This window comes from Diplotaxodon limnothrissa, linkage group LG8 (assembly GCF_057381915.1).
Source record: "Diplotaxodon limnothrissa isolate DT_005_m linkage group LG8, D_limnothrissa_male_GT1.1, whole genome shotgun sequence".
Lineage (NCBI taxonomy): Eukaryota > Metazoa > Chordata > Actinopteri > Cichliformes > Cichlidae > Diplotaxodon > Diplotaxodon limnothrissa.
In genome coordinates, this window is record NC_140603.1 from 5,941,006 (window position 1) to 5,965,329 (window position 24,324).

General features: G+C 44.3%; 1 protein-coding gene across 1 annotated transcript in view; it reads right to left on the minus strand.

Moving 5' to 3' along the window:
* dnah9 (dynein, axonemal, heavy chain 9) overlaps positions 1-24,324 on the minus strand; it is a 199,808-nt gene that overhangs the window by 90,137 nt on the left and 85,347 nt on the right. Inside the window, exons 48-52 of the mRNA XM_085361180.1 lie at positions 20,031-20,192; positions 18,993-19,189; positions 15,991-16,153; positions 15,653-15,776; positions 8,184-8,326 (exon numbers count right to left, since the gene is read on the minus strand). Coding sequence (XP_085217306.1) covers positions 8,184-8,326; positions 15,653-15,776; positions 15,991-16,153; positions 18,993-19,189; positions 20,031-20,192 — 789 coding nt within the window. The remainder of the gene's footprint in view (positions 1-8,183; positions 8,327-15,652; positions 15,777-15,990; positions 16,154-18,992; positions 19,190-20,030; positions 20,193-24,324) is intronic.

A 24,324-nucleotide genomic window follows, 5' to 3' on the forward strand; every position in this document is an offset into this window, starting at 1 on the left:
CATTCCGGGTGTCTCTCGTTAACTAGCAGCTGGTTCATTTGTGCTGCCAGACGCTCGTGGAGTGCAGTCAGCTTCTTCAGCCAGTAGGCATGAACCATGTCGGGCCCTGGTGCTGTCCAACTCTTCATACTGGAGACTCTTTCTTGGATATCTGCCACTGTGATGGTTACTGGACCCTGTTCAGGGAGGTTGCTGTGGTCTGCCCTCAGATCCTCTAGCCACTGAGCATTGCCGTTATGGGTTGCATCCTTCTCCCATATGCTCTTCCAGTATTGCTCCGTCTCCAGCCTTGGTGGTGCTGTTCTCTTATTGTTCCCTTGCCACTGAGAGTACACCTTTGCTGGTTCTGTGGAGAACAGCTGGTTTATTCTCCTGCCTTCTATCTCTCTGGTGTACCTCCTCAAGCGGCTGGCCAAGGCTGTGAGTCTTTGCTTGGCAGTTTCCAAGGCCTCAGGTATGGACAGCTTGCTGTATTTCTTAGGCACCTTATTTGTCGCACCTTTCTGCAACTCCGTTAGTTGGCTAACCTCCCTCCGTGCTACTTTGATCTTGCCCTCTAGCCTCCTTCTCCATGGAGGGTACTGCCCCTTGTCGCTGTTCAACGTGTAGCCAAGCATCCAATCCAATCCAATCCAATTTTATTTATAAAGCACTTTAAAATACCCAGCACAGGAACAAAGTGCTGTACAGAAAATAAGTTAAAACAATAAAATAACAAAAAACAGCAAATTAAATAAATAAAACACATAAGACATAAAATTAAAACAGCCCTATGTTAAAGCAAAAACAAGATAAAACAGCATCGAATCACCTAAAAACAACTAAAATAAAAATAAAAAACCAACATCTCACGTGGTGTCAAAGGCCAAGGTAAAGAGGTGGGTTTTCAAGAGTGACTTAAAAACAGATAAAGAAGTGGCCTGTCTAATCTCTAAAGGAAGCTCGTTCCACCGTTTGGGAGCTGCTACAGCAAAAGCACGATCTCCTCTAAGTTTACGCCCAGTCCTGGGTATCTTCAGGAGCAGCTGATCAGCTGACCTGAGAGAGCGGGTGGGTGTATAAGGCTGTAGCAGCTCAGAGAGATAAGATGGAGCTAGGCCATGGAGAGCTTTAAAAGTAAATAAAAGAATTTTAAAATGAATCCTAAAAGAAATGGGCAGCCAGTGAAGTGAAGCTAAAACAGGGGAAATGTGCTCAAACTTTCGAGTGCCAGTTAAAAGACGAGCTGCGGCATTTTGCACCCTCTGTAGATGACTAATATATAATGCACTGACCCCTATATAAAGTGCATTACAGTAATCCAGCCGAGTGCTAACGAAGGCGTGGATCACTGTCTCAAAGTGCTGCCGTGAAAGAATTGGCTTTATTTTTGCCAGCTGCCTGAGGTGAAAGAAGCTAGATTTTACCACGGCCTTAATTTGATTATCAAACTTTAGATCACAGTCCACTTTGACCCCCAGGTTTGTGACAGTTGGCTTAACATACTGTGCCAGGGAATCTACATACACATTGGGGGTCTCAGTGGGGCTACCAAAAACCATCACCTCTGTCTTTTTATCATTGAATTTTAAAAAGTTAACAGACATCCAAGCCTTAATGTCATCGAGACACTGAAGTAATGGCTGTGTAAGGTATCTGCCTTTTTTCTTTAGAGGGACATAGATCTGACAGTCATCAGCATAAAAGTGGAAAGCAATGCCGTGCTTTCTCAGTACAGAACCAAGAGGAAGCAGATATAAAGAGAAGAGGAGGGGGCCTAGAACTGAGCTCTGTGGGACACCACACAAGAGGGGAGCGGAGGACGACGCATAGTCACCAAGGCTGACACAAAAAGTTCGCCCCGTCAAGTAGGACCTGAACCACTCCAGTGCTGTGCCCCTAATGCCCACCCAGTGCTCCAAACGAGAGAATAAAATGGCATGATCCACGGTATCAAACGCAGCTGTCAAATCTAAAAGCACAAGAACAACACAGTCCCCAGCATCAGTCGCTAAAAATATGTCATTAAAAACTTTTAAAAGGGCTGATTCAGTGCTATGAAAGGGTTTAAAACCAGATTGGAAAACCTCTAAAACATTTTGCTTTTCCAGGAAGGCCATTATTTTGTTGTAAACTACCTTTTCAAGAATTTTGGAAAGAAAAGGTAGTTTGGAGATAGGCCTGTAATTTGCAAGAACCATAGGATCAAGAGCAGGTTTTTTAATCAGGGGTTTGACTACTGCATGTTTAAAATCTTTAGGGACAACACCTGACATCAGACTATGGTTTACCAGCTCAAGCACCAAAGGACCAACTGTAGGTAACACCTCTTTTAAAAGTCGAGGAGGGACAGCATCATTTGGAGACCCTGCAGGCTTAAGATGACCAACAGTCTCCTTTAAAAAGGATAGAGTCACAGGCTCAAACCTGTCAAAGACAGCAGAGCAGGAAACAGAGACTGAGAGGTCGTGAGCATGAGGAGAGATTTGAGCCCTTGTGGAGGAGACCTTCTCGATAAAAAAGTGTAAAAAATTTTCACAGGCTTCTGATGAGGGCTCAATACAGTCAGTATATGGTGCATTAAGAACAGAGTTAATAGTATTAAATAAAACACGTGGGTTGTGGCAGTTTGACAAAATAATGTCAGATAAGTGTTTTCTTTTGGCATCTTTTACAGTTCTTTGATATCGACGCCAACAGTCCTTCAGCATCTGGAATGACACTTGTAGTTTGTCCTTTTTCCACTTGCGCTCAGCTCGACGGCAGTCGCGTCTGACAGCTCGGGTCAAGTCGTTCAGCCAGGGCTCAGATTTAGTTTTAGGCAGTCTGGATTTTAATGGAGCCACAGTGTCCAAAGCAGTCCGACAGGTAGAATAAAACCATGAGCTCAGTTCCTCAGTCTGGCTGCATAAAAAATCCGGGATCTTACAGATCTGGTCAAAGACTGTTGAAAAGTGTTCAGCAGTGGAGGAGTTAAAAACACGACAGCGCTGAGCAGCAGCGCGAGTTTTAACTGAGGCACAGGCAAGAGGAACTTCAAACAACACAGGACTGTGGTCAGAAAACACAGCATCACAAATCTCTATGTTAAAAACAGAAAAACCATGAGATAAAACAAGATCAAGCGTGTGTCCACGTTCATGTGTGGGACCTGTCACACATTGCACCAGATTAAACGAATCAATAAGGTTTAAAAAGCCCTTCGCCATGGGCATGTCAGGACAACACACGTGAATATTAAAATCCCCAGCAATAAGAACACGATCATATTTTGGCATGAATTCAGCCAAGAAGTCAGCAAAGTCACTCACAAAGTCCTTATTGTATTTTGGAGGCCGGTAAACCACCGCACACAACACTGTGTGAGAGCAGCCCAGCTCAAACACAGACAGTTCAAAGCTGGTGAATGACGGGGTTGATAGCTGCTTACATTTAAAATGACTTTTAAAGATCGTAGCTATTCCTCCTCCTCGGCCCAACATACGTGGGGAATTAAAATAGCAGCAATCGCCGGGTAGAAGATCCGAGAAGATGCTGCACTCACCGGCGCTCAGCCACGTCTCGCACACACAAAGAAAATCCAGTCCTCGGGATGTGAAAAAATCCTTCAGGATAAACGTTTTGTTCGCTAGGGACCTAGCATTTACCAGGCCAATCCTGGCGGTAAGCAGCGGATCCCCGTCGCTAGCCGTCCTAGAAGCCCGACACAGAGGCCGCAGGTTCCGCAGATTCACACCACGTCGGCGGGGGCGAGGAGAGCAGGGTTTTCGGGACATCCCATCTAGGCCGATGACAGGTACCAGCCAGGCACAGACAGGTTCCAACGATCGCCGAGAGAAACAGAAGTTTGGCACCACTCCTTGTTTTCTGGACAAGGGCTTAAGAGAATACCTTAAAGAAGCTTTCAGCTTCACCAGGAAGCCAGCCCTTCGACCCCGGCGACGGCACTTTTGCCGGAGTGGTGGATCTGGAACACGGCACAGGTGAGCCGGGATCTCCGATATTAGCGGGGGCAAAGTTTTATGTTCAGCTTGGTTCCACTTTGCCCAGCCTTTGACAGAAGGTCGGAGATCCAGTAGGGTTAGGCGATCATACACCAAGAGAGAGTTGGCATTTATTACAATAGTCAATAAAATCAAAACAAACAAACATAACACTGGCAGTGATAGACGGCAAGCCACACGCACCGGCGCCATCTCGCCATATATGATCTAAAGCATCTCACTGATCACTGCTGCCGTATTGTAGATCAGCTTGTTAGTGTCGGTAATCGTGGTTGTAGGTATTGCCCATAGTGCTGCATTAACATCATCTAGCAGACCTTCTGAGGGTACTTCATGTAATCTTGGTAACCGGCTACGGGGGATCGAGGTTTCAAGCTTGGCCATGATCCTATTTTTCAGGTCAGTTCCTCTCGCACTCAACGATCCTTCTCCTATCGCATATATGTATATATATATATACATATATACATATATATATATATATATATATGTATATATGTATATATATATATATATATCATGGAAGGACAGGCCCCTGCACGGTATGTACCACCGGCAGATAGAGGAGGTGGCTGATATCCAGAAATCCTACCAGTGGCTGGACAAAGCTGGACTGAAAGACAGCACAGAGGCACTAATCATGGCAGCACAAGAACAAGCTCTGAGCACAAGATCCATAGAGGCTGGGGTCTATCACACCAGGCAAGACCCCAGGTGCAGGCTGTGTAAAGATGCCCCAGAGACAATCCAGCACATAACAGCAGGGTGCAAGATGCTAGCAGGCAAGGCATACATGGAACGCCATAACCAAGTGGCCGGCATAGTGTACAGGAACATCTGTGCCGAGTATAACCTGGAAGTCCCGAGGTCAAAATGGGAGATGCCCCCAAGGGTGGTGGAGAATGACCGAGCTAAGATCCTGTGGGACTTCCAGATACAGACGGACAAAATGGTGGTGGCTAACCAACCGGACATAGTGGTGGTAGACAAACAGAAGAAGATGGCCGTAGTGATCGATGTAGCGGTTCCGAATGACAGCAATATCAGGAAGAAGGAACACGAGAAGCTGGAGAAATATCAAGGGCTCAGAGAAGAGCTCGAGAGGATGTGGAGGGTGAAGGTAACGGTGGTCCCCGTGGTAATCGGAGCACTAGGTGCGGTGACTCCCAAGCTAGGCGAGTGGCTCCAGCAGATCCCAGGAACAACATCGGAGATCTCTGTCCAGAAGAGCGCAGTCCTGGGAACAGCTAAGATACTGCGCAGGACCCTCAAGCTCCCAGGCCTCTGGTAGAGGACCCGAGCTTGAAGGATAAACCGCCCGCAGGGGCGTGCTGGGTGTTTTATACGTATATATGTATATATATACATGTATATATACATATACATATATACATATACATATACATATATATATATACATACATATGTATATATACATACATATATATATATACATATATATATATACATACATATATATATATACACATATATATATATATATATATATATATATATATATATATATATATATATATACACACACACAAAGTTGACCCAGACAACAAAGTAAAGCTAGATTTCGGCTACGAGCCCGACACGGAACCCGACGTATTAGCCAGAGGTCCCTTTACTACGGTTCGGAGCCGCGGACCTGTTTTATATTCGCGCGGAATAGTTTTCTATCTGAGATCGCTGCAAAAAGTGCAGCCTTACCTAATATCCACCTACTGTTACTCATTTTATATTAAGATTTAAACATCTAGTTGGTATTGCTATGGCGAATAACCTTCAGTAATAGTAATAAATCACACAGCAATAGTACATTCATGTAGTTGTAAAAAGCATGACAATATATTAAGTAATCCAAAGTATTCAGAATACGTTACTCTCATTGAGTAACGTAACAGAATACGTTACAAAATACATTTTGGGGCATGAATTCTGTAATCTGTAGTGGAATAAAGTAACCTTCCCAACACTGATTACTAATGATGATGTCAACAGAAATAATAATTTCATGTTTTTTCTTTTTTCAAGACTGCATGAAACATGGCTGTTCCACATCAGGCTGAACAGTCAGAGCCAGAGGAATAATACCAAAACTGTGTTTTTTGGCAAAAGTGGTGAAACAGCATCGTTGTTTCCACCTTTAGCTTGAACATTTTTCTTGCATATTTTGCAAAGTACCGTCCTTTTGTTGGAGGTTATTCAAATATCTCCCTTTTGAGATGCTTAATGTTCATCAGGGGATTAAGCAATATGGCATAAAAATGTAATGTAATTTGGCATGCCTCAGACTTTTCTTTGTGTTTCTATTTCTTGAGGATGACTTCTTGACAGACATCCTTCTACTCAGAGCATTTCTGATGAGGCTTTGGGAACCCCTGAGATATGGCTGAGGTAAGTGTTCTGCTTATAGGTCTTTGCAAATCATCTTGTTGGTGGAAAAATACAATTTTATTCCAGTCAAACTGTGTTATTTTAACCATTTGTTGCAGATTTGATTAAAGAAATGGGAACACCTCATTTGTTTGTTTGATACTGCTAGTGACAAAGTGCCTAAAGACATAATTTAAAATTGGTTCTTTGCTAAGGTGTCTGTTATGTGTAGATGCAACACTGATTCATCATTGAAGTCTGGTGCCTTTTTTATGCTTAAATGAATAACGGTCAGTGTTACGTGGCTTATCAAATGATACAACCCCCCAAACAAACACTGTAAATGGTCAGGTACAAGAACAATGGTTAACATTAATAGAGGTAATGTGGTATGACATGGTCCAGTATGGGACCAAAACAGTCACAGTCACTTGGCACACAGTGGTATTAACCACTCAGCCGTATTACTGTCGATCCCAAAAACAAGGTTATGAGCCTATAAACGAGCATAATATTTGCTCTTTAAAACAGTAAGGGTAAAAAATAGTGTCGTATTCTGCACTGATACATCTGATTCTGATAAATCCTCTCTAGAGTCTGTGAGGTAGGAGAGGATATGCTCTGATTTTCAGTTCATAAATAAAATACACACTATTCAAAATACTTTCCTGCCACAAAGTATTTGTCACAACATTTATCATGCATGTAGTGTTGTGTGTTTGCAATAAAATAACTCTAAACTCTGGTATGTTGCATAGTTTCTGAACAGCAGACTGCTTAAAAATGCTCTCAGTTAGATTTTTGACCCAGAAATTCTTTCACTATTTTCTGTCTCAAACAGTAAAATACTATAATGACTTGGCCAAGAATAACTGGCAGACTGATCAAAATATTTGAATAAAGTCACACCTGCTACAAACAGGACAGCCACTATATATTTCAGCAAACATGGGCTTCAAGACAATCCAGAGCACGTCCTAGGCCTGCATCACTGGATACTGTGATATCATGCCGTTACTTCCTTCTCCACATATTGTAAGCCTGGAACCACTGATCTAAAAGCATTTTAATCTGTGGCAGTGATAAAGTAATAATGCTGTTAGGTCTTCACTCAGCTCAGAGACACAGCCTCAGCAAATGTCACACAAACTCTATGAACAAGATTAGGTAATTCTTCGGGAAAACATCCTTTCTATTCAGACAATTTTGAGACACATAACTGCATAGTTAGAAATGCACTCTTGATATGTCTGTGCCCTTGGGATTGCCTTCTTTATTTATCCACTTGCCAACCCAGGGAGGCTTGAGCTGTTAGCGAGACAGAAGTGGAGGATGATGTGGGTGGTGTCGGTGGCGCATGCTTGTAATAATGACAGAATAAGCAATGCTTTGGAATCTGTCCCTCTCTAGGGGGAACAAAGCAGCTACGCGATGGTGAAATTAACTTCAGCTAAACGCCGGCTTTTCTGCCCGTGTCTGTGATTTATAACGACATCCAACACCTCCCATTGTACTCAAGTTCATCTGAAAGTATAGAAAATTGTTTGGGAAGAGGCTTCATCCTAAAACTGGATGTTTATCCAAGTATGAGGGGTTTCTTATTTAGGAATAGTAAATTAGAGTGTGAGGCGGCAAGTTATTGCTCTATTAAGAGCGGATGGAGATAAAATACATATGCAGTTGTGTGGGAAAGATTAATGGAAAAGTTCCCCCTTGAAGAGAGCCCCTGAGAGCAACTTGATAATAACAAGTAAAATTCAAAATAGCAAAAAACACAGCTTTCACTCCTGTGCATGTCTAAGCGTCGGACTGCTTCACCTTGAGCTGTCGGCGAACCCGACTGATGAAGAACTTCCAGCAGTTTTCCTTCGTATCCATCAACCCAGAGCCACGGACCTCTGGCCGCACACTGCCAATGACGTTCTCCACCTCGTCATCTGGGAACAGGTCAGGGATCTCTCCTGAAATGAATAAAATAATTCACTCTGCTACCAGGAGACCACCGAGCGTGCAAACAGCAGTGATTGTGTGTGTGTGTGTATATATATATATATGTGTCACGGTTCTGGGTCCGTTGGACCCAGTATTTTGAGTTCATTATGTTTTGGTACTTTTGCATCATGGATTTTCCTTTATGTTTCTCTGGTACTTGGTGTTTCTGTTATCTTGGTGTTTTTTTTATATTATGATCTGATGCTGTTGTGATTATGATTATTATTTAGTAGACTTTGGTCAGCGTCTAGTCTGTCTCTGTCTAGTCTGTGTCTTAGTAAAGTGTGTTTTGTTTCCTGTTTTACTTTGAAGGTTCTTGTTCCTGTCTGATGTCAGTATTCCGGCTTCGCTCTCCCTGTCTCGTTAGGTCTTATTTCTCCCAGCTGTGTCCCCCTTCTGTCTCTAATTCCTTGATGACTCCCTCAGTGTATTTAAACCCAGTGTGTCTTTATGTCAGTGTCGCGTCGTTAACGTCTGTTCACCCTCAGACCGTGCCTGTGTGTTCCAGCTTGTGTTTTCATGTTTGGTTTATGTTTTGTTTTCTGGCCAGCAATAAAGCTGTGGTTTTGATTCTCAAATCTATGTTCGAGTCCTGCGTTTGGATCCTCCTCTCCGCCTGCCCGCACACAGAGCCTTGACAGAACGACACGACCAGTAATGGATCCAGCAGACTCCGTATGGTATCGGCGACCCGCAGTCTCCACCTTCCTCAAGGAGAGGGAGAGGCAGGGGGCTAGGTGTGCCTGGGAGCACGAGTCACCATTCGATGGGTCTCGTTTGGCTCTGGGTGGGTCCCGCAGCTTCCAAACTGCGATGGCTACCGCCGTTCCATCAGCTGTTCCGTCAGGGATGCGAGGGGCCAAGCGCTCTCCCTCGACGGCAGTAGCTCCTCCGTTTTCTGGCGTCACTCCACCGCTGCTCTCAGAATTCAGGCCCTGCAGGAGGGGCAAGCAGCGACGAAAGAAGGATTATGTGGTGGAAGACACTGGGCTTACTCCACTGCAATCCTTTGCTTTGTTTTTGGGACTTCCACGTTCGGAGCTACACAAACTTCCCGCCTCTTCGTCCCAGCCCGGCCCACCGAAAGACTTTCGGCCCGGTCTGCAGGAGGATTCGCAGTCTGGCTTATCTCCCTCTTCCCAGAGTGAGCGACGCTCACGCAGCCGTCGCTCCGCTTCCTCTGGACAGTCAGCAGTGGTGAGCAACAAAGACTGTCTATCTCATGCACCTCCTGAACTCATGAACATAACAAACAATAAATCCACCCCTAAGATTCTGAAGACTACCTGCCATTCAAGTGAATCTAAATCCACTAACTTAAAGGTAGTTGAGTCTGTGTTTGTTAACCCTGTGAACCCCTGCTCTGAGGATTTAAGAACCGGTTTTCATTCTGCCCAATCTGAACCTAGTGTTAAAATGAATAAGACTACTCCACTTAAATCTGGGGGGAGAAATGTTCGAACTGCTGTGAAATTTCCGGAGGCTTCAAGTTCTGTTTTCAAGTCAGCTGAAAGGGGGGTGGTTAATGTTTCTAAGCCAGCCTTTCAACCATGTACTGTTCAGCAAGGGCGCAGGCAGTTGGTAGGGACAGAAATTGCAGGCTGTAACTCAGGCTCTCTGAAGGAAGGGGCTGTCTGTTCCCCAAGGACATTTAAGGACTCTAGTTGCACCTCTCTACAGTCTATTAAGACCGTGGCTCTTCCCAGGGACTGTTCTGTGTCCCGGTTGAATGTTTCTGAGGTTGCCCACTCTGCTAAGACTATATGCCCAGACCCAGTTGGCAATATTGGGCATTTTGAGACCATTCCTGAGCTTCTCGCTCCTCCTGTTTCTGCTCCTAGGGTAGCTCGGGCCCAGCGTTCCCCTCCACCCATTTCAGTTCCTCGGGTGGAAGGGTTTGGTGTTCAGCTGGTGCCGGCACCCGTTCCTGTGTCAGCTGGAGGCTCAGGTGAGCCCTTCCAGCAGTTTTTGTCGTGTTCAGAAGGCTCAGGAGGATTAGCTCAGTCACCATCACAACCACCATCACTACAACCTTTATGGCAGTTCCCAGCTCAGTTTTCCGATCAGCAGCCACCTTCAGCTCAGTTTTCCGATCAGCAGCCACCTTCAGCTCAGTTTTCCGATCAGCAGCCACCTTCAGCTCAGTTTTCCGGTCAGCAGCCACCTTCAGCTCAGTTTTCCGGTCAGCAGCCACCTTCAGCTCAGTTTTCCGGTCAGCAGCCGTCTGTAGCACAGTTTCCAGTGTCACCTGGTCAGCAGCCGTCTGTAGCCCAGTCACCAACTCCACCACCACCCCCACTATCACCTCAAGTTCAGTTATCCATGGCTCAGTCGCTACCTCAATCAGACTTTTTGCAGACTTTATTACGGTCCATGGCCCAGTCAGTAGCGCAGCTAGTGCAGGAATCGTTAGCTTTGTCTTCTGCTAAATCAGCCTCTCATCTCCACCCTCAGTCAGGGGTCCCTATTGCCTCTGGCCCTGCATCTGCTCCAGCTGGAGGGCCTGAGGAGCCCGTCCAGCCTCAAGTGTCATCAGCTGGAGGGCCTGAGGAGCCCGTCCAGCCTCAAGTGTCGTCAGCTGGAGGGCCTGAGGAGCCCCTCCAGCCTCAAGTGTCGTCTGCTGGGGGTTCGGGTGAACCCAGCCAGCCTCATGTTTCGTCTGCTGGGGGTTTGGGGGAACCCAGCCAGCCTCATGTTTCGTCTGCTGGGGGTTCGGGAGAACCCAGCCAGCCTCAAGCCACGTCTGCTGGAGGGCCCGAGGAGCCCGGACAGCCTCAAGCCACGTCTGCTGGAGGGCCCGAGGAGCCCGTCCAGCCTCAAGCCACGTCTGCTGGAGGGTCCGAGGAGCCCGCCCAGCACCACGCCTCATTAGCTGAGGGTCCTGGAGGACCCAGCCAGCACATCCTCACATCTGCTGGCGGTCCGGGGAAGTTTGTTCAGCTACCATCTGCTGAAACATCCCCTGTGACTCCTACATCACCGCCTGCAGCATTCACGCCACCGCCTACGGCATTCACATCATCACCATTTGCATCACCGCCTGCAGCGTCGCTGCCGTCAGGTTCCGCAACCGTCCCGCTGCCATCAGGTTCCGCAGCCGTCCCGCTGCCGTCAGGTTCCGCAGCCGTCCCGCTGCCATCATCCACGCCTGGTCCGGCTTCAGCTCCGCCCACGCCGTCGCCTGGTCCAGCCTCCGCTTCTTCATCCACGCTTGGTCCGGCTTCGGCCTCCGCTTCAGCCTCGCCTGGTCCAGCCTCCGCTTCTTCATCCACGCTTGGTCCGGCTTCGGCCTCCGCTTCAGCCTCGCCTGGTCCGGCCTCCGCTTCAGCCTCGTCTGGTCCGGCTTCGGCTTTAGCTTCGTCTTCGTCTGGTCTGGCCTCTGCTCCGCCTTCGTCTTTGTCTTGTCCGGCCTTAGCTCCGCCTTCGCCTTCGTCTGGTCCTGCGGTTGCCACGCCGCCGTCGGAGCCAGCTCGATCCGTTCCGCCTCGCCTCTGCCGGCCGTTTTCCAGGCCTCTAAGGTGGCGTCATGGCCTTCGGGGACGGCCTCCGGAAAAGGTTTGTCGCCGCCGCTGGCATCGCGGCCGCCCTCCGGACCTGCTCAGTGGCTGCCACTGCCTTCCAAGTGGTCGGCCTCCGGAACTGTTTGCCCGTTGCCGCCGTTGCTGTGTGCACGGTCGGCCTCCAGAACTGTTTTGCCTGTCGCCGCCGTTGCCGTGTGCACGGTCGGTCTCCTGACCTCTTCATGGACTCTTGAGCTTTTGTTTCATTTTGTTTTTGATGTGCCTTCTTGTGTGTTTGGACTCTTGTGCTCCTTTTTGTTTCGGACCCTCCGTCCTGGGCCCCCTCCGCCCGCCCTGGCCTGGTGCTCTGTGCTTTTTCGTTTTGGGCTGTCGGGAGCCAGCCCTTAGAGGGGGGGTACTGTCACGGTTCTGGGTCCGTTGGACCCAGTATTTTGAGTTCATTATGTTTTGGTACTTTTGCATCATGGATTTTCCTTTATGTTTCTCTGGTACTTGGTGTTTCTGTTATCTTGGTGTTTTTTTTATATTATGATCTGATACTGTTGTGATTATGATTATTATTTAGTAGACTTTGGTCAGCGTCTAGTCTGTCTCTGTCTAGTCTGTGTCTTAGTAAAGTGTGTTTTGTTTCCTGTTTTACTTTGAAGGTTCTTGTTCCTGTCTGATGTCAGTATTCCGGCTTCGCTCTCCCTGTCTCGTTAGGTCTTATTTCTCCCAGCTGTGTCCCCCTTCTGTCTCTAATTCCTTGATAAGATAAGATAAGATAACTCTTTATTGTCATTGCACAGTCATACGTAGTACAGTAGTACAATGAAATTGGAAAAACTGTCCTACGTCGGCACTACATATAACACAACACGACACGATATGACACATCACAACGTAACAAACAACACAACACAGTATATTAACTTAGTATAAAAAAGAAGAATAAGTGTATGTGTATTGCACACTGTTATTATTGCACATTAATTATTATTGCACCTTGTTATAAATATAAATATTATTTTTATCGTTTTAAACATTGTTACCTCCCCCTAAAAAGTCCAGGGAGGTATCCAGTCAGGTCAGCTATTTACATTGATCAGGGCTATTGCCCTGTTGTAAAAGCTGTCCTTGAGTCTATTTGTTCGGGACCTCAGCAGCCTGAACCTCCTGCCAGACGGCAGCAGCTTAAACACCCGGTGTCCTGGGTGTGTGCAGTCCCGTAGGATGCTGCGTGCCCTCTTGAGACAGCGAGTGCTGTACAGGTCCTTCAGGGAGGGAAGAGGATGTCCAATGATTTTTTGGGCCATGTTGATGACCCTCTGGAGTGCCTTTCTGTGTGCTGTGGTGCAGCTGGAGAACCACACACCGATGCAATATGTCAGCACACTTTCAATGGAGCAGCGGTAGAAGACGGTCAGCAGCTCCTTCTTCAGGTCCATTTTTCTGAGGATTCTCAGATGACTCCCTCAGTGTATTTAAACCCAGTGTGTTTTTATGTCAGTGTCGCGTCGTTAACGTCTGTTCACCCTCAGACCGTGCCTGTGTGTTCCAGCTTGTGTTTTCATGTTTGGTTTATGTTTTGTTTTCTGGCCAGCAATAAAGCTGTGGTTTTGATTCTCAAATCTATGTTCGAGTCCTGCGTTTGGATCCTCCTCTCCGCCTGCCCGCACACAGAGCCTTGACATATATGTGTGTGTGTGTGTATATGTGTGTATATATATATATATATATATATATATATATATATATATATATATATATATATATATATATATATATATATATATAGTTCTGGAGGCAAACAGTTCTGGAGGCCGACCAATGACAGCAATATCAGGAAGAAGGAACACGAGAAGCTGGAGAAATACCAAGGGCTCAGAGAAGAGCTCGAGAGGATGTGGAGGGTGAAGGTAACGGTGGTCCCCGTGGTAATCGGAGCACTAGGTGCGGTGACTCCCAAGCTAGGCGAGTGGCTCCAGCAGATCCCGGGAAAAACATCGGAGATCTCTGTCCAGAAGAGCGCAGTCCTGGGAACAGCTAAGATACTGCGCAGGACCCTCAAGCTCCCAGGCCTCTGGTAGAGGACCCGAGCTTGAAGGATAAACCGCCCGCAGGGGCGTGCTGGGTGTTTTTTTATATATATATATATATATATATATATATATATCCATCCATATATCCCCCTGCACCGTGGAGGACATGTTTCTGACAGAGTAGCACTCTGCATTGAAAAATCTCCAATCATGTTTTCCGGCAGCTGATGACTTCATCATATGATGAACTTCCATTATTATAGCTTTTACATTTAAAAACGTAAATATGCTTTCCCACATTCCTTTAATTATTCCAAGTTCACGCGGACACTGTATGAGTATTTAATGCCAATGAAAAATGGAAGTAAGGGACCTGATGGGAGGGTTGGGTGGTTCCGTTGATGAGAGATTTCCTGCCTTTGTGCACATATTGAGAAAACACTCGACCTCCAAAATTGAAATATTCAACTGGATCAGCGTTTTACTTCAAATACTGTAAATGACTACTACATTCCTGGGATGCACATACATTGCAGCACTGCCCCAGAAATGTTACTTTATTGTGTCTGGATCCCTTCTCCTCCCTATAACAGGTGGGCCAGTCTGAACAAAACATGAACATCATCACACACAAGGCAATTATTAACATCTATATGTTTTTAAAAAGCCTTTCATATAAATTCTAATTCTTTGGATTTCCGTATATATTATATTTCATCATCCTCCCTGCAAATGCAGTGTCATGTTCTCCTTGGATTAAAGCCACATTAATTTTGTTTTAGACAGCTTTGATGAAATGAGTAAAAAGTATGTAGTATGTGTATCATAGTATGTACCTCTAACGCCTTCAATAAGCTCACAGTTGGCTGTAGCTCACTAGATAGAGGAGGCTAAACATAAGGCTGGTGGCTCAATCCCTGGCTACTCCAGGCTGTGTGCCAAAATATGTGAATATCGATCTGAGCATGCTGAACTGCTAGTTACTCTGGAGTGTTAGAAAGAAAGCACTTGGGTGCAGCAAAAAGTGGTTGTATTAATGGATGAATGATGCACCAAATAAAGCTATACACAAATCATTCTATTTCCCATTTAAGCGAAACCAGCTACTAACAGTATACTGGAGTAAAAACATGTAATTCCAGCTTGTGTTTGCTTATATTTGTTGCCATAAACATCAGAACACCAAACAAAGCGTTTCATGATAAACATGTAATAGTGTTGCCAGGTTCGGTCGTTCGCACTACTGTCCATGCACGCCTCACAAGCTGCTCTTTTATTCGTTTATATTATTGACAGTAAGTAAATATATTTTGAAATATTGTGTCAGTAACGCACATATGACAGCACCCCGGGTAACTGTAGTTGTTCTTTTTGTTCTTTTCTTTTCAGGCAGGCAGCAGTGTTTCACTAAATAATGCATCGACATCTGCTGGCACACGCCTCATATCCTAAATATCTTCCTACTTAAAGTGATACGGTACACTCACAAAACTATTGCAAGCCAACATTAGCATAGATTGCTTTGCAGTAATTTTCTATTAACAGTAATTTCCATTCATTAGATTATTAAAATGCCCCGTTTAAATGTAGCTGTGAGTCTGAGCCTCCTCTGCAATTTTTCACAATAATGTGTTGGTAGCACATGAGTAATGGTGCCGAAAATGGCACCACAGTGATGTGTTGCTGTTGTGCAATGAAAGCATTTCTCTCTTGCTAAACATGACATGCAGTAATTAGCAAAACCTGCTGTTACCCGATGCCAGCAGATCGTTGACCAGAACGAGGAACTTCTCATCTGCCACTTGGGCATCAGTCATTAGGAACACAGTGCCAATATTCTTTACGCCAGCTTTCACGTAGAGGGACGCCAGGTCACTCTGGATGACAGGGAGAGTGAGAGGGTTGGAGTGGGAAAAGTGGCACCCATAATAAGATTTGTTATTTTGCAGCGATACATGCCCGAGTGCTTTAAATTTATATACTGTGAGGATTATGTTTGGCAAAAGTGCATGCACATAATAAACTTTGTTAGATTTTAAATGAAACATGCTTTTACAGGATGATCTGTTTGTCAAGTACTCCTCTTCAAACCTTTAGGTCAGCGATACTGTAGCCTTTCCTCAAGGTGATCTGGAAGACCTCCAGATTGGAGATGAAAGCAGCCAGCCGGGTCAGACTCTGCTTGCCGCTGCCGCCCACTCCGACCAGCAGCACATTACCCCGTGGAGACTCCAGGATTCGGTTTATCCGGCAGCTTTATGTGGAGGAGCAGACAGCCAGGGGTGGGAGAGGTGTGGGGGAGGAATGAATGAAAGGGTGAGACAAGAGAGCCGGATAAAAATGTCTGACTCATACAACAAATAGCAGAAGACAAAAAGGTTTGTCTCCTGCTCTCTCTGTTCTAATGCTAACTGTCACCACCGTCTACTCCAGACTGTTCCACTGACACGTACAGCAATGAAATATATCAAACATTACACTCAGCTGCACTGTGCTCCGGAGAATCTTTATGATTTTAGTAACACAAGACGTGTGCTGCTGTTGTCGATGAAATTACTTCATTATCGCTTCTGTTGCTCCGTTTGTGCCAAAAGACACTCACTTCAGCTGGCCTGGTAAATGTAATCTCTGACAGTTCAGTTGCTTCCTTTTCTTACACTTCTAATTATGATTCAGCAACTTTTCGAGCTTGCACATCCACATTAGCAAGTCATAGATACATCTTCTGCTTCTATGCTTTCACTTCTAAGTTGTTTAATGTAAATTAAACTCAACTGACACATCGACTAAGATTTATTACACTTCAAACTGCATCTACTTCACCATGTCAATTTCCACTTTATCCATTTGCATCTTTTACATTACAGTTAAGTGCGTTAAGCTCTTACCTGTAAATGTCGACTTAGTTGCTGAGAGTGCTTCAAATCACAGTTTAGCAGCTTTTGAAAGCTTTAGATTCAATTTTAACTGTCGTTGTGTAAAGCTCCCAACTTCTTGAACTGTGTTCGTCAACAGTACGGCTTCGTTTTGCAGCTGCTGTCAGTTCTAAAACTTCACCCATTTTCACTTAAATCTCTTCAAATGCTTTTATCTTTTTCACTTTAAATGCTTTCCATGTCAGTCCTGGGCTGGAGATGACGATACTTTAGCTTTTCACATCTGACTTTTTCTATCTACAATAAATGCTTTCACTTAACCTGACACCTGAGAGTCAGTTCTCTGATGCTGTAAACTCACTTAAGTGCTTCAATTTAGATCTTTTAAAATTCAAGTGAACTGAAATCTCTCCAATTAACAACTCGGTTGCTTTTTTCTCTTTCACTTTAATTGCTTTCACTGCTTTGGCAGTTGTTTCCACGGTTCAAAAATCAAGTGACACTTTTCATACTCAGGTAAAAGTTTGACTACTTGCAGCTGCTAACTCAGCTGTTTTCAGTGATAGTACACAAACTGCTGACTCTACTTCCTGCAAGGCTTAACTTGAAAGTTTTCCTCCTTTGAGATGCCATACTTCAACTCATCTACTTTTAGCTTCCACCTAAGATCCAATCAGTGCTTCAAACCTAATGTGAGTGCGCCCGGCTTACAGTTGCAGTGAATTTAAAATTAGCTCCACATCTCATACCAAAAACAGATCAGATATGATATCACAGTTAGAGATGAACTATTTACAGTAGCTAAAGCCATAAATGTAAGAAAGCACACTTTTCTCTTTTCATTGGTTAACTTATCTATAAAATGATGAGAAACAGTTTCTGTATCTGTCTGACAGATAATCTTACTCCATGCTAACATTTCAGGACATAAATCTATGCTGGCTGATAACAGGTGTCAGACATTAGATAGACAAAAGAGCTGACCTTTACAGAACAAGAACTTTGTGGTGGCATTATGACATCACTTTGAAAAAGTGCATTGAATAAGCAGGCAGAACTCAATCTTTTGCTCGCACACATTTTCTAACCAGTCATCACCTCCTTTACTAAAAACTTGTCCACGTTAGTTTTTAAGAATGTTATTTTAAATCCACTGAATATTGCCCAAGTATTGTTGTTCTTATATGTTGTTAATTATCCCACAAAAAGACCAAAATCAGTAAGATGTAGTCATGCTATTTTCCTTACTACGAACCCATTGATCACTAATTACTTTGTATACTGAATGTTAATCTATCTGCCTAGACTGCAAAGAACTTTGGGTCATCTGCTGTTAGTTTAGATGTGCCGTATAAATAAAAGTCTTATAATTACACATTTTAGAAGACTTTAAGACGGGAAACTGGTAAAATAAAAAACAAAAAATATGCTACAGAGGCCGGGGTGACATGCAGACTTCTTTTTTTTTTAATTAAAATTTTTTATTGAAAAACGTTGAATCTCTTTAGCATTTATTTCATCTGCTTATCTACTCGGTGAAGTGGCTGCTGTTACTTCTCTAAATTCTTTTAGTCTTAAAGACTTCTTAGTTAAAGAAACTCTCCACAGAGGAGCAGCTCAGGAAGCTGCTGTTTTGGGGAAGAGAAAAGCAGCACATCCCGTTCTAATCAGTCTAATTCTACCCCCGGAGACCTGATTGAAGCGTCAATCAGTTTAGGTTTGTTTTCTTAACAAGGTGTTTAAATAAGGCATTTTTATTCAGTTTGAGATTTTAAACCAAATATGGAAGAAATATTAGCTACATGTTAATGTAACCAATCTGGATGTTATTTCTAGGAATAGAAAACGCTGATCAAACGTTCTGGACGACAGGAACTGTGGCACAGAGGACTGGTGTATTTGGCTATTTGTGGAATTTGTTGACTGTTTGTAAAAATCAACTTTAATGACGACAGATTTTTTGATTCTGAATCTTGCAACCAAAATACTTTTAGACTGAGCATCCAGTCTGGATTAAATTGTCATGATATATGCTATTTTTTATTTTTTCACAGATTCACCTGTCTCTATGTTTGACAGTCTATAAAATGGAAGCGGTAATCCTAAAATACCTTGGAAGCCAGCCGACTGTCTTGACAGACAATAAAAAAACAGATACATTTTTTTTAACTCTATCTGTAGTCCTCCTCCTCCCCGGGGTTTCAAACTTCCACTCACATGTGAGCCATGGCGTCCTCAAACAGCACGAGGTTTAGGGTGGCGTTGACCTCATTGTAGCTATCCAGCACCTCCAGCAGAGTTTTACTTAGGCTGCTCCAGGACTCTACGGCCATGTATCTGGCCTCCCCCTGACCATGGGCGAAGTGGCAGTACAGGTTCATCTCTCTGGTCTGCTCCAGAGTCTCCTCCATGTCCTCAGGAGGCACACACGCAAACACACACACACATTTCAGCGATAAACATACATACAGACCCACACACTACCCCTGTCAGCATAACATTAGTGTTAAGCCTAAACAGTCTGGACAGGGACACAGCTGAATATCACAGCTGCGCAGAGGGTGACCTAGTTCATTTTCACTCTGGCAAGTGTTAGGCCCCAAACATTTGACTGGAAAGACTGTGTGTCTGTTCAGCACGCTGGTTTCCTCGGAAAACAAATAGCTGCAGTAGATGTGATGAATTAGACTATTTTTCTACTTTTTTGCAAGCTTACATATTTATCACGTTCAGCTGTAGTATTTAAAGAGACTATAAAAGTCTCTAAACATTGTCTTGTTTGCATGTAAAAATATAGCAGTAAACCATGCTGCATATTGCTCTGTGGCACAGGGGCAAAATGTCATAAGTTTACCTTAGCTGCCAGCTGTGAAAACTATACATGAGCAGGGTTATTCTCTCCCTTCTCCTTCTGTGTGTGTATGTACACATACACTTGTCAGGTTCTTCATTGTGGGATGACTAGTGTGCATGTGATAGAGCTAGGGAGTGCAGTGAGGGAGCAGTGGACAGAAAATCATTAAAATGTTTTCCAATTTGCCAGGCTGACAGCACGGACATGACAGGCAGACCCCCACACCACACTGATTAATATTCTCCCCCAACATTCCTTTTTCTCCTCTCCTCGCTGTGTTGGCCACTGATGTCCAGGTCCAGACACAGAGCAGGCAGCCTAATGATCCCGCACTTCCCTCCCTCCCCAGCCTCCAGCCTCCCGCTCTTGTCTTCCTTCGCTGAACTTTGTAAAACTCTCACCTCATAGAACTTCTTTACTGTGTCTGCCTGCAGCCTATCAAAAAGCTGGAAGTCCTGCTCCTCCACCAGCTTGTCTCTGTAGACCCGGTTCGACTCATGCAGGTAGATTTTCAGCAGGTCTAGGGGGGCTTTCAGACACTCACCGGTACAGAAGAGAATGCCCTGAGCAGGGAAAGGAGGGAGGAAGGTTTCAAGTTTCATTCCGTTTATTCCACAACGAGGAGGGAAACACAGCACACTCACTGCAGGTAAATCAATGGATATTGAGTGGACAAGCTGTTAGGAGGTGTGTCAGATAAAACTAAGAAATATGGGATCACTTTTCTTTCAGCGTGTAGTCTCAAAGGTATTGCTGCGTGCAGAGATGGAAGAGTGACCAAAAAAAGAAATAAATAAATCAGGCACAGACTCCACACATCATTCCCACAGAGGCTTTAAACACAAATCTTATGCTCTAACCTACATTTTAATTGGATACCAGTCATTTATTATAAGTTTAATGCACTTTTTCAGATATGTGCTGGTTAACAAAGAATTTCAGATTTCATACATGACCTCCAAGGTATGACAGCAAAGAAGAATTTAATACAAGCCACACTGCAATCCAGCTCCACTCCAGCTCCTATTTACGGTAATGTAATACTGACCTGATCAGTGTTATGTCTGTTCTTATTGATACCAGCTCTGGAATGCACTGGAGGGCTTGCTTCTACTGTCTCCACTGCTGGGTTTCTAAGAAAGCACGTCTCAAGGAGAGGGAGTCGTGCTCAACAGAGCTAGAAACTAACTGCATATGGAAATTTTAGTCCTTTTGGACCATAATGGTACTAACTGAGCTATAATTACTGCCTTGCTGCAATTTACATATTTTACCTGCGCAGACACATATGCACACTGAAGACTTTGCAGGAAGTGTTAAGAGTCTTAAAAATAAAACTTTAGTAGATAAACTGAATATTTAATCCATTGCAGACACGAAAAAGTCAGGTTAAAATCAAAGAACCCCCCCCCCCACACACACACACACACACCTCAAAACTGGGGGGGGATCAGTCTGATTCATCTTCTTTGGACTGTGAATATTTTGAGCAAAACCTGTGTCAATTCAACATGTAAATACAAAGCTATTTGATGAATGAAAATTTTGACAGGCTGATGAGTCAAGTAGCCAAGATTTCAAATAATGACATACGAATGAAGTGTTAGCCTAAAACTGAGCAATCAGATTGCTCTAAATGCTGAATCAGACAGCTTTTTTTCTATTCTTGGCTCCTTCTGATATCACTGAGGGGTATCATGCTATGATTATCTAGGGCATGTGTTTATGAGAGGCAGCCAATCACAAGAAAGTTAGCTTAGAGAGGAGGAAGAAAGCTTAAACTTCTTTAAGAGGCGATGAACTGAGAAGCTACACAAAGGCAAGAAAACAAGGATTATTTTGAAATGTGAATCATGAAAAGCTACTCGAGGTCCAGGAATAAAAACATGGAGGAAATGGAAATGAGCAGAATTAGTCCCTATTAACAGTAAGCTGTGATGCATATCTGTTTTAAATTTTATGGCAATTGGAGACAACTAAAAATATAAACCCCATGGTGGTGTTTAAGGAAAAGTGAGAGCTTATTTCTGGCTATCATCAAGATTCATCTTCTTCTGAGTTTGGCCAGAAGCAGTAATTGCACTCAACAATATCTATAAAACAACTGAGCCAGCATGGCTGAACATGAATGTGTTTTTTTAATTTATTGTTTTTGTGGGTTTTTCTTTTCATCCCTTAGATTAAAACAAAAAAGTCACGACAATGAGCAGATGAGTGTTTGGTGGATGATTGATGATTAATGCATCTCTAGAGAAAGCCAGTGTGATGCGACGGCTTTCCCACGGGGACGCTGACGATGAAGCCAGGCGGATCTCGTAACAGTCTCACCGCGTCACATAACAGGTGCCGTATAGGATGAGAACAGGCTGGAGAGGCGCCCAGGCACTGTTTGTTCCCCTCTGCACAGCGTTACCCAGGAGGCAGCGGCAGAGGCAAGCAGATGCTGTGTGTTTCCAGCCCCAGAACTTATTCTAATCAACAGAATCATCTCCGGAGGTAAAGCCAGCTGAGTCTGATCTGACTCCATATCTGAGCCGGCTGAATGAGACAACTGGCTGCTAAATCCACCGTGTAATTGTGCAGATGGGAGGTGTGCTCTGGGTGTGGATGAGTGTTCTTAAGATGCAAACCTAGCCTGAGTAATGGACACCACTCCGGCTCTACCAAAGTTAAGACGTTTTCCATGAGAATGTGTGAATGATGTCATATTTTTGACTTTTAATAGATCCAGCTCTTTCTACTTCATTTCTTTGTTTAATGGTGTCAATCACGACTCCCCGCATTCATTGTGTACAAGTGTGCTTGAGCAAAACAAAACACCATATGGCACCTAACTCTATATAACAGTAATAATCACAGCCTTAGCTGTTAGCAGTATCACTTGAACAAACTGAGAGCAGACAGAACTTTGTTTTTCTTCTATCCAGCTGACTTTGGCATACTATCTCATCCTCCGTGCCCCTGATCTTTCATTGCTTTGTTCAACTCAGAGGAGAGGGATTAGAGAGCACTTGGTGTCGGCATGTATCTGTCTGTCGTTCTGTCTGCAGCATGCTCGCTTTTCTCGTAGCCTGACAGCTGCTCCAAGCCCCAAACAATGCTTCCCCTGCTAACAAATGCACCCAGCTGACTATCTACAGAACATCATGCAGACATATTGTGTAGTCAGTACAGTTTGGCTTTGGTCTCTCTGCACCATCGTGTATTCTCTTTCTCTCCCTAGTCTCTGTCCTCCTCTTTCACTCCACATCCATCTTTCCCCCCGTCTCCTCCCTCGCCTCTCGAGCGTCGAGGAGCTCATTTAGGCTGACGTGGAGAAGACAAGCCCATGGATATGCCCGCTGGTCATGGCAGAGAACGAACGCTGGCAAACGGAGCTCTTTGACAATGCTCCCAGTCGGACGGCAAACTGTTTGTCTAGCCCTATTAGTGGAATTTGGCTACTGTACTTCACTTATAGTGCGTTTAATCCGCAGGGTGGAATGATCAAACTAAAGCCCAGGAAAACTGAAGATTTATGGAGACAATGTGTCTGCTCTCTGTCTACTCGCCAACTTTTTTAAGGACAGGGTACTTTAAAAAGTTGGCGAGTAAAGGAAGGTAAAGTTTAGAAAGTATTAGCTCCTGTTAACTATTCAGCAACCTCCACTAACCTTAGAACTTTGCCAGCAAACAGCAACAATCTTCTCAAGATGCAGCCTTGACTGTTTTGTGGACCCGCTCCTTTTGTCATTTTCAAAAACACCTTTACACAGACCACTGCAAGCTCCCACAGAGCTTCTAAGCTTGGCTTTCTGCCTCATTAGTGTTGATTATAATGAGACAGCTTCCTCTGGCTACATCTCCAAGTTTTGAAGAAAAGAGGAAAAAATCAATTACAAAAAAAGTCCTCCAATTATCTCAGCTGAGGCAAACATCTGAAACATCAAGCTAGTAAATACTGACTGACAACTATTTAGGCCTCATAGCTGAAATGAGAGGAAACGTTTGTACTGTCAAGCCAAATACTTTCCCACTTTTGAAGGTGTAAAAGCACAGAGGTATGGCTGGGAAAATACTGCCGAGGCAGAGCTGTAAGCTAAGAGGTTTCTCGCCTCTACCCACCTGTCCTCGGGTCTTTGCGGCGAGAACTGAGTAAAAAAAAAAACTTCAAATAAGCTCCAGGAGTCCATTTTCTGGCTTTCTTTACATTTCCTCTCAGGATGGGGAGAGGAGACAGCTTTGACATTGTTTCCTCTTTGTGGTTATTAGATGTCCGATCTCGCTGTGCAGACCAATTAAAAAAAAAAGATTTTGATGAAAGAGGCAGAATGGCTTATTTAAACACTAGCTTCAAAGTGTTGTGGTGCAATTTAATTCCCAACTTTTTGACGGCAGTGATGTGTGTGATCTAGGACCTAGAAGCTAAGTCTTTAGGTGGTCAGGGCGAGTGCATTGGCAAGGACGATAAGTAGGCTTTAATCTTAAAGTGCAGAAGGCTCAGCATACTTCATCTGACAATCTGGTCTAAAAAGAGTCTCTCCTTGTGACGGCTGAACACTGACATTGCATCTACATCATGCAGTGATTTGCCAGGTGTGGTGGGATGGTTTAAAAACTTTATCTGGCTCTCTCTTTTCTTTCTTTCCTTAAACTCAGTGAGGCCTACCACATTATCTGTTATAGAAAAGTACCGTAACCCAGTGATGTAGGACT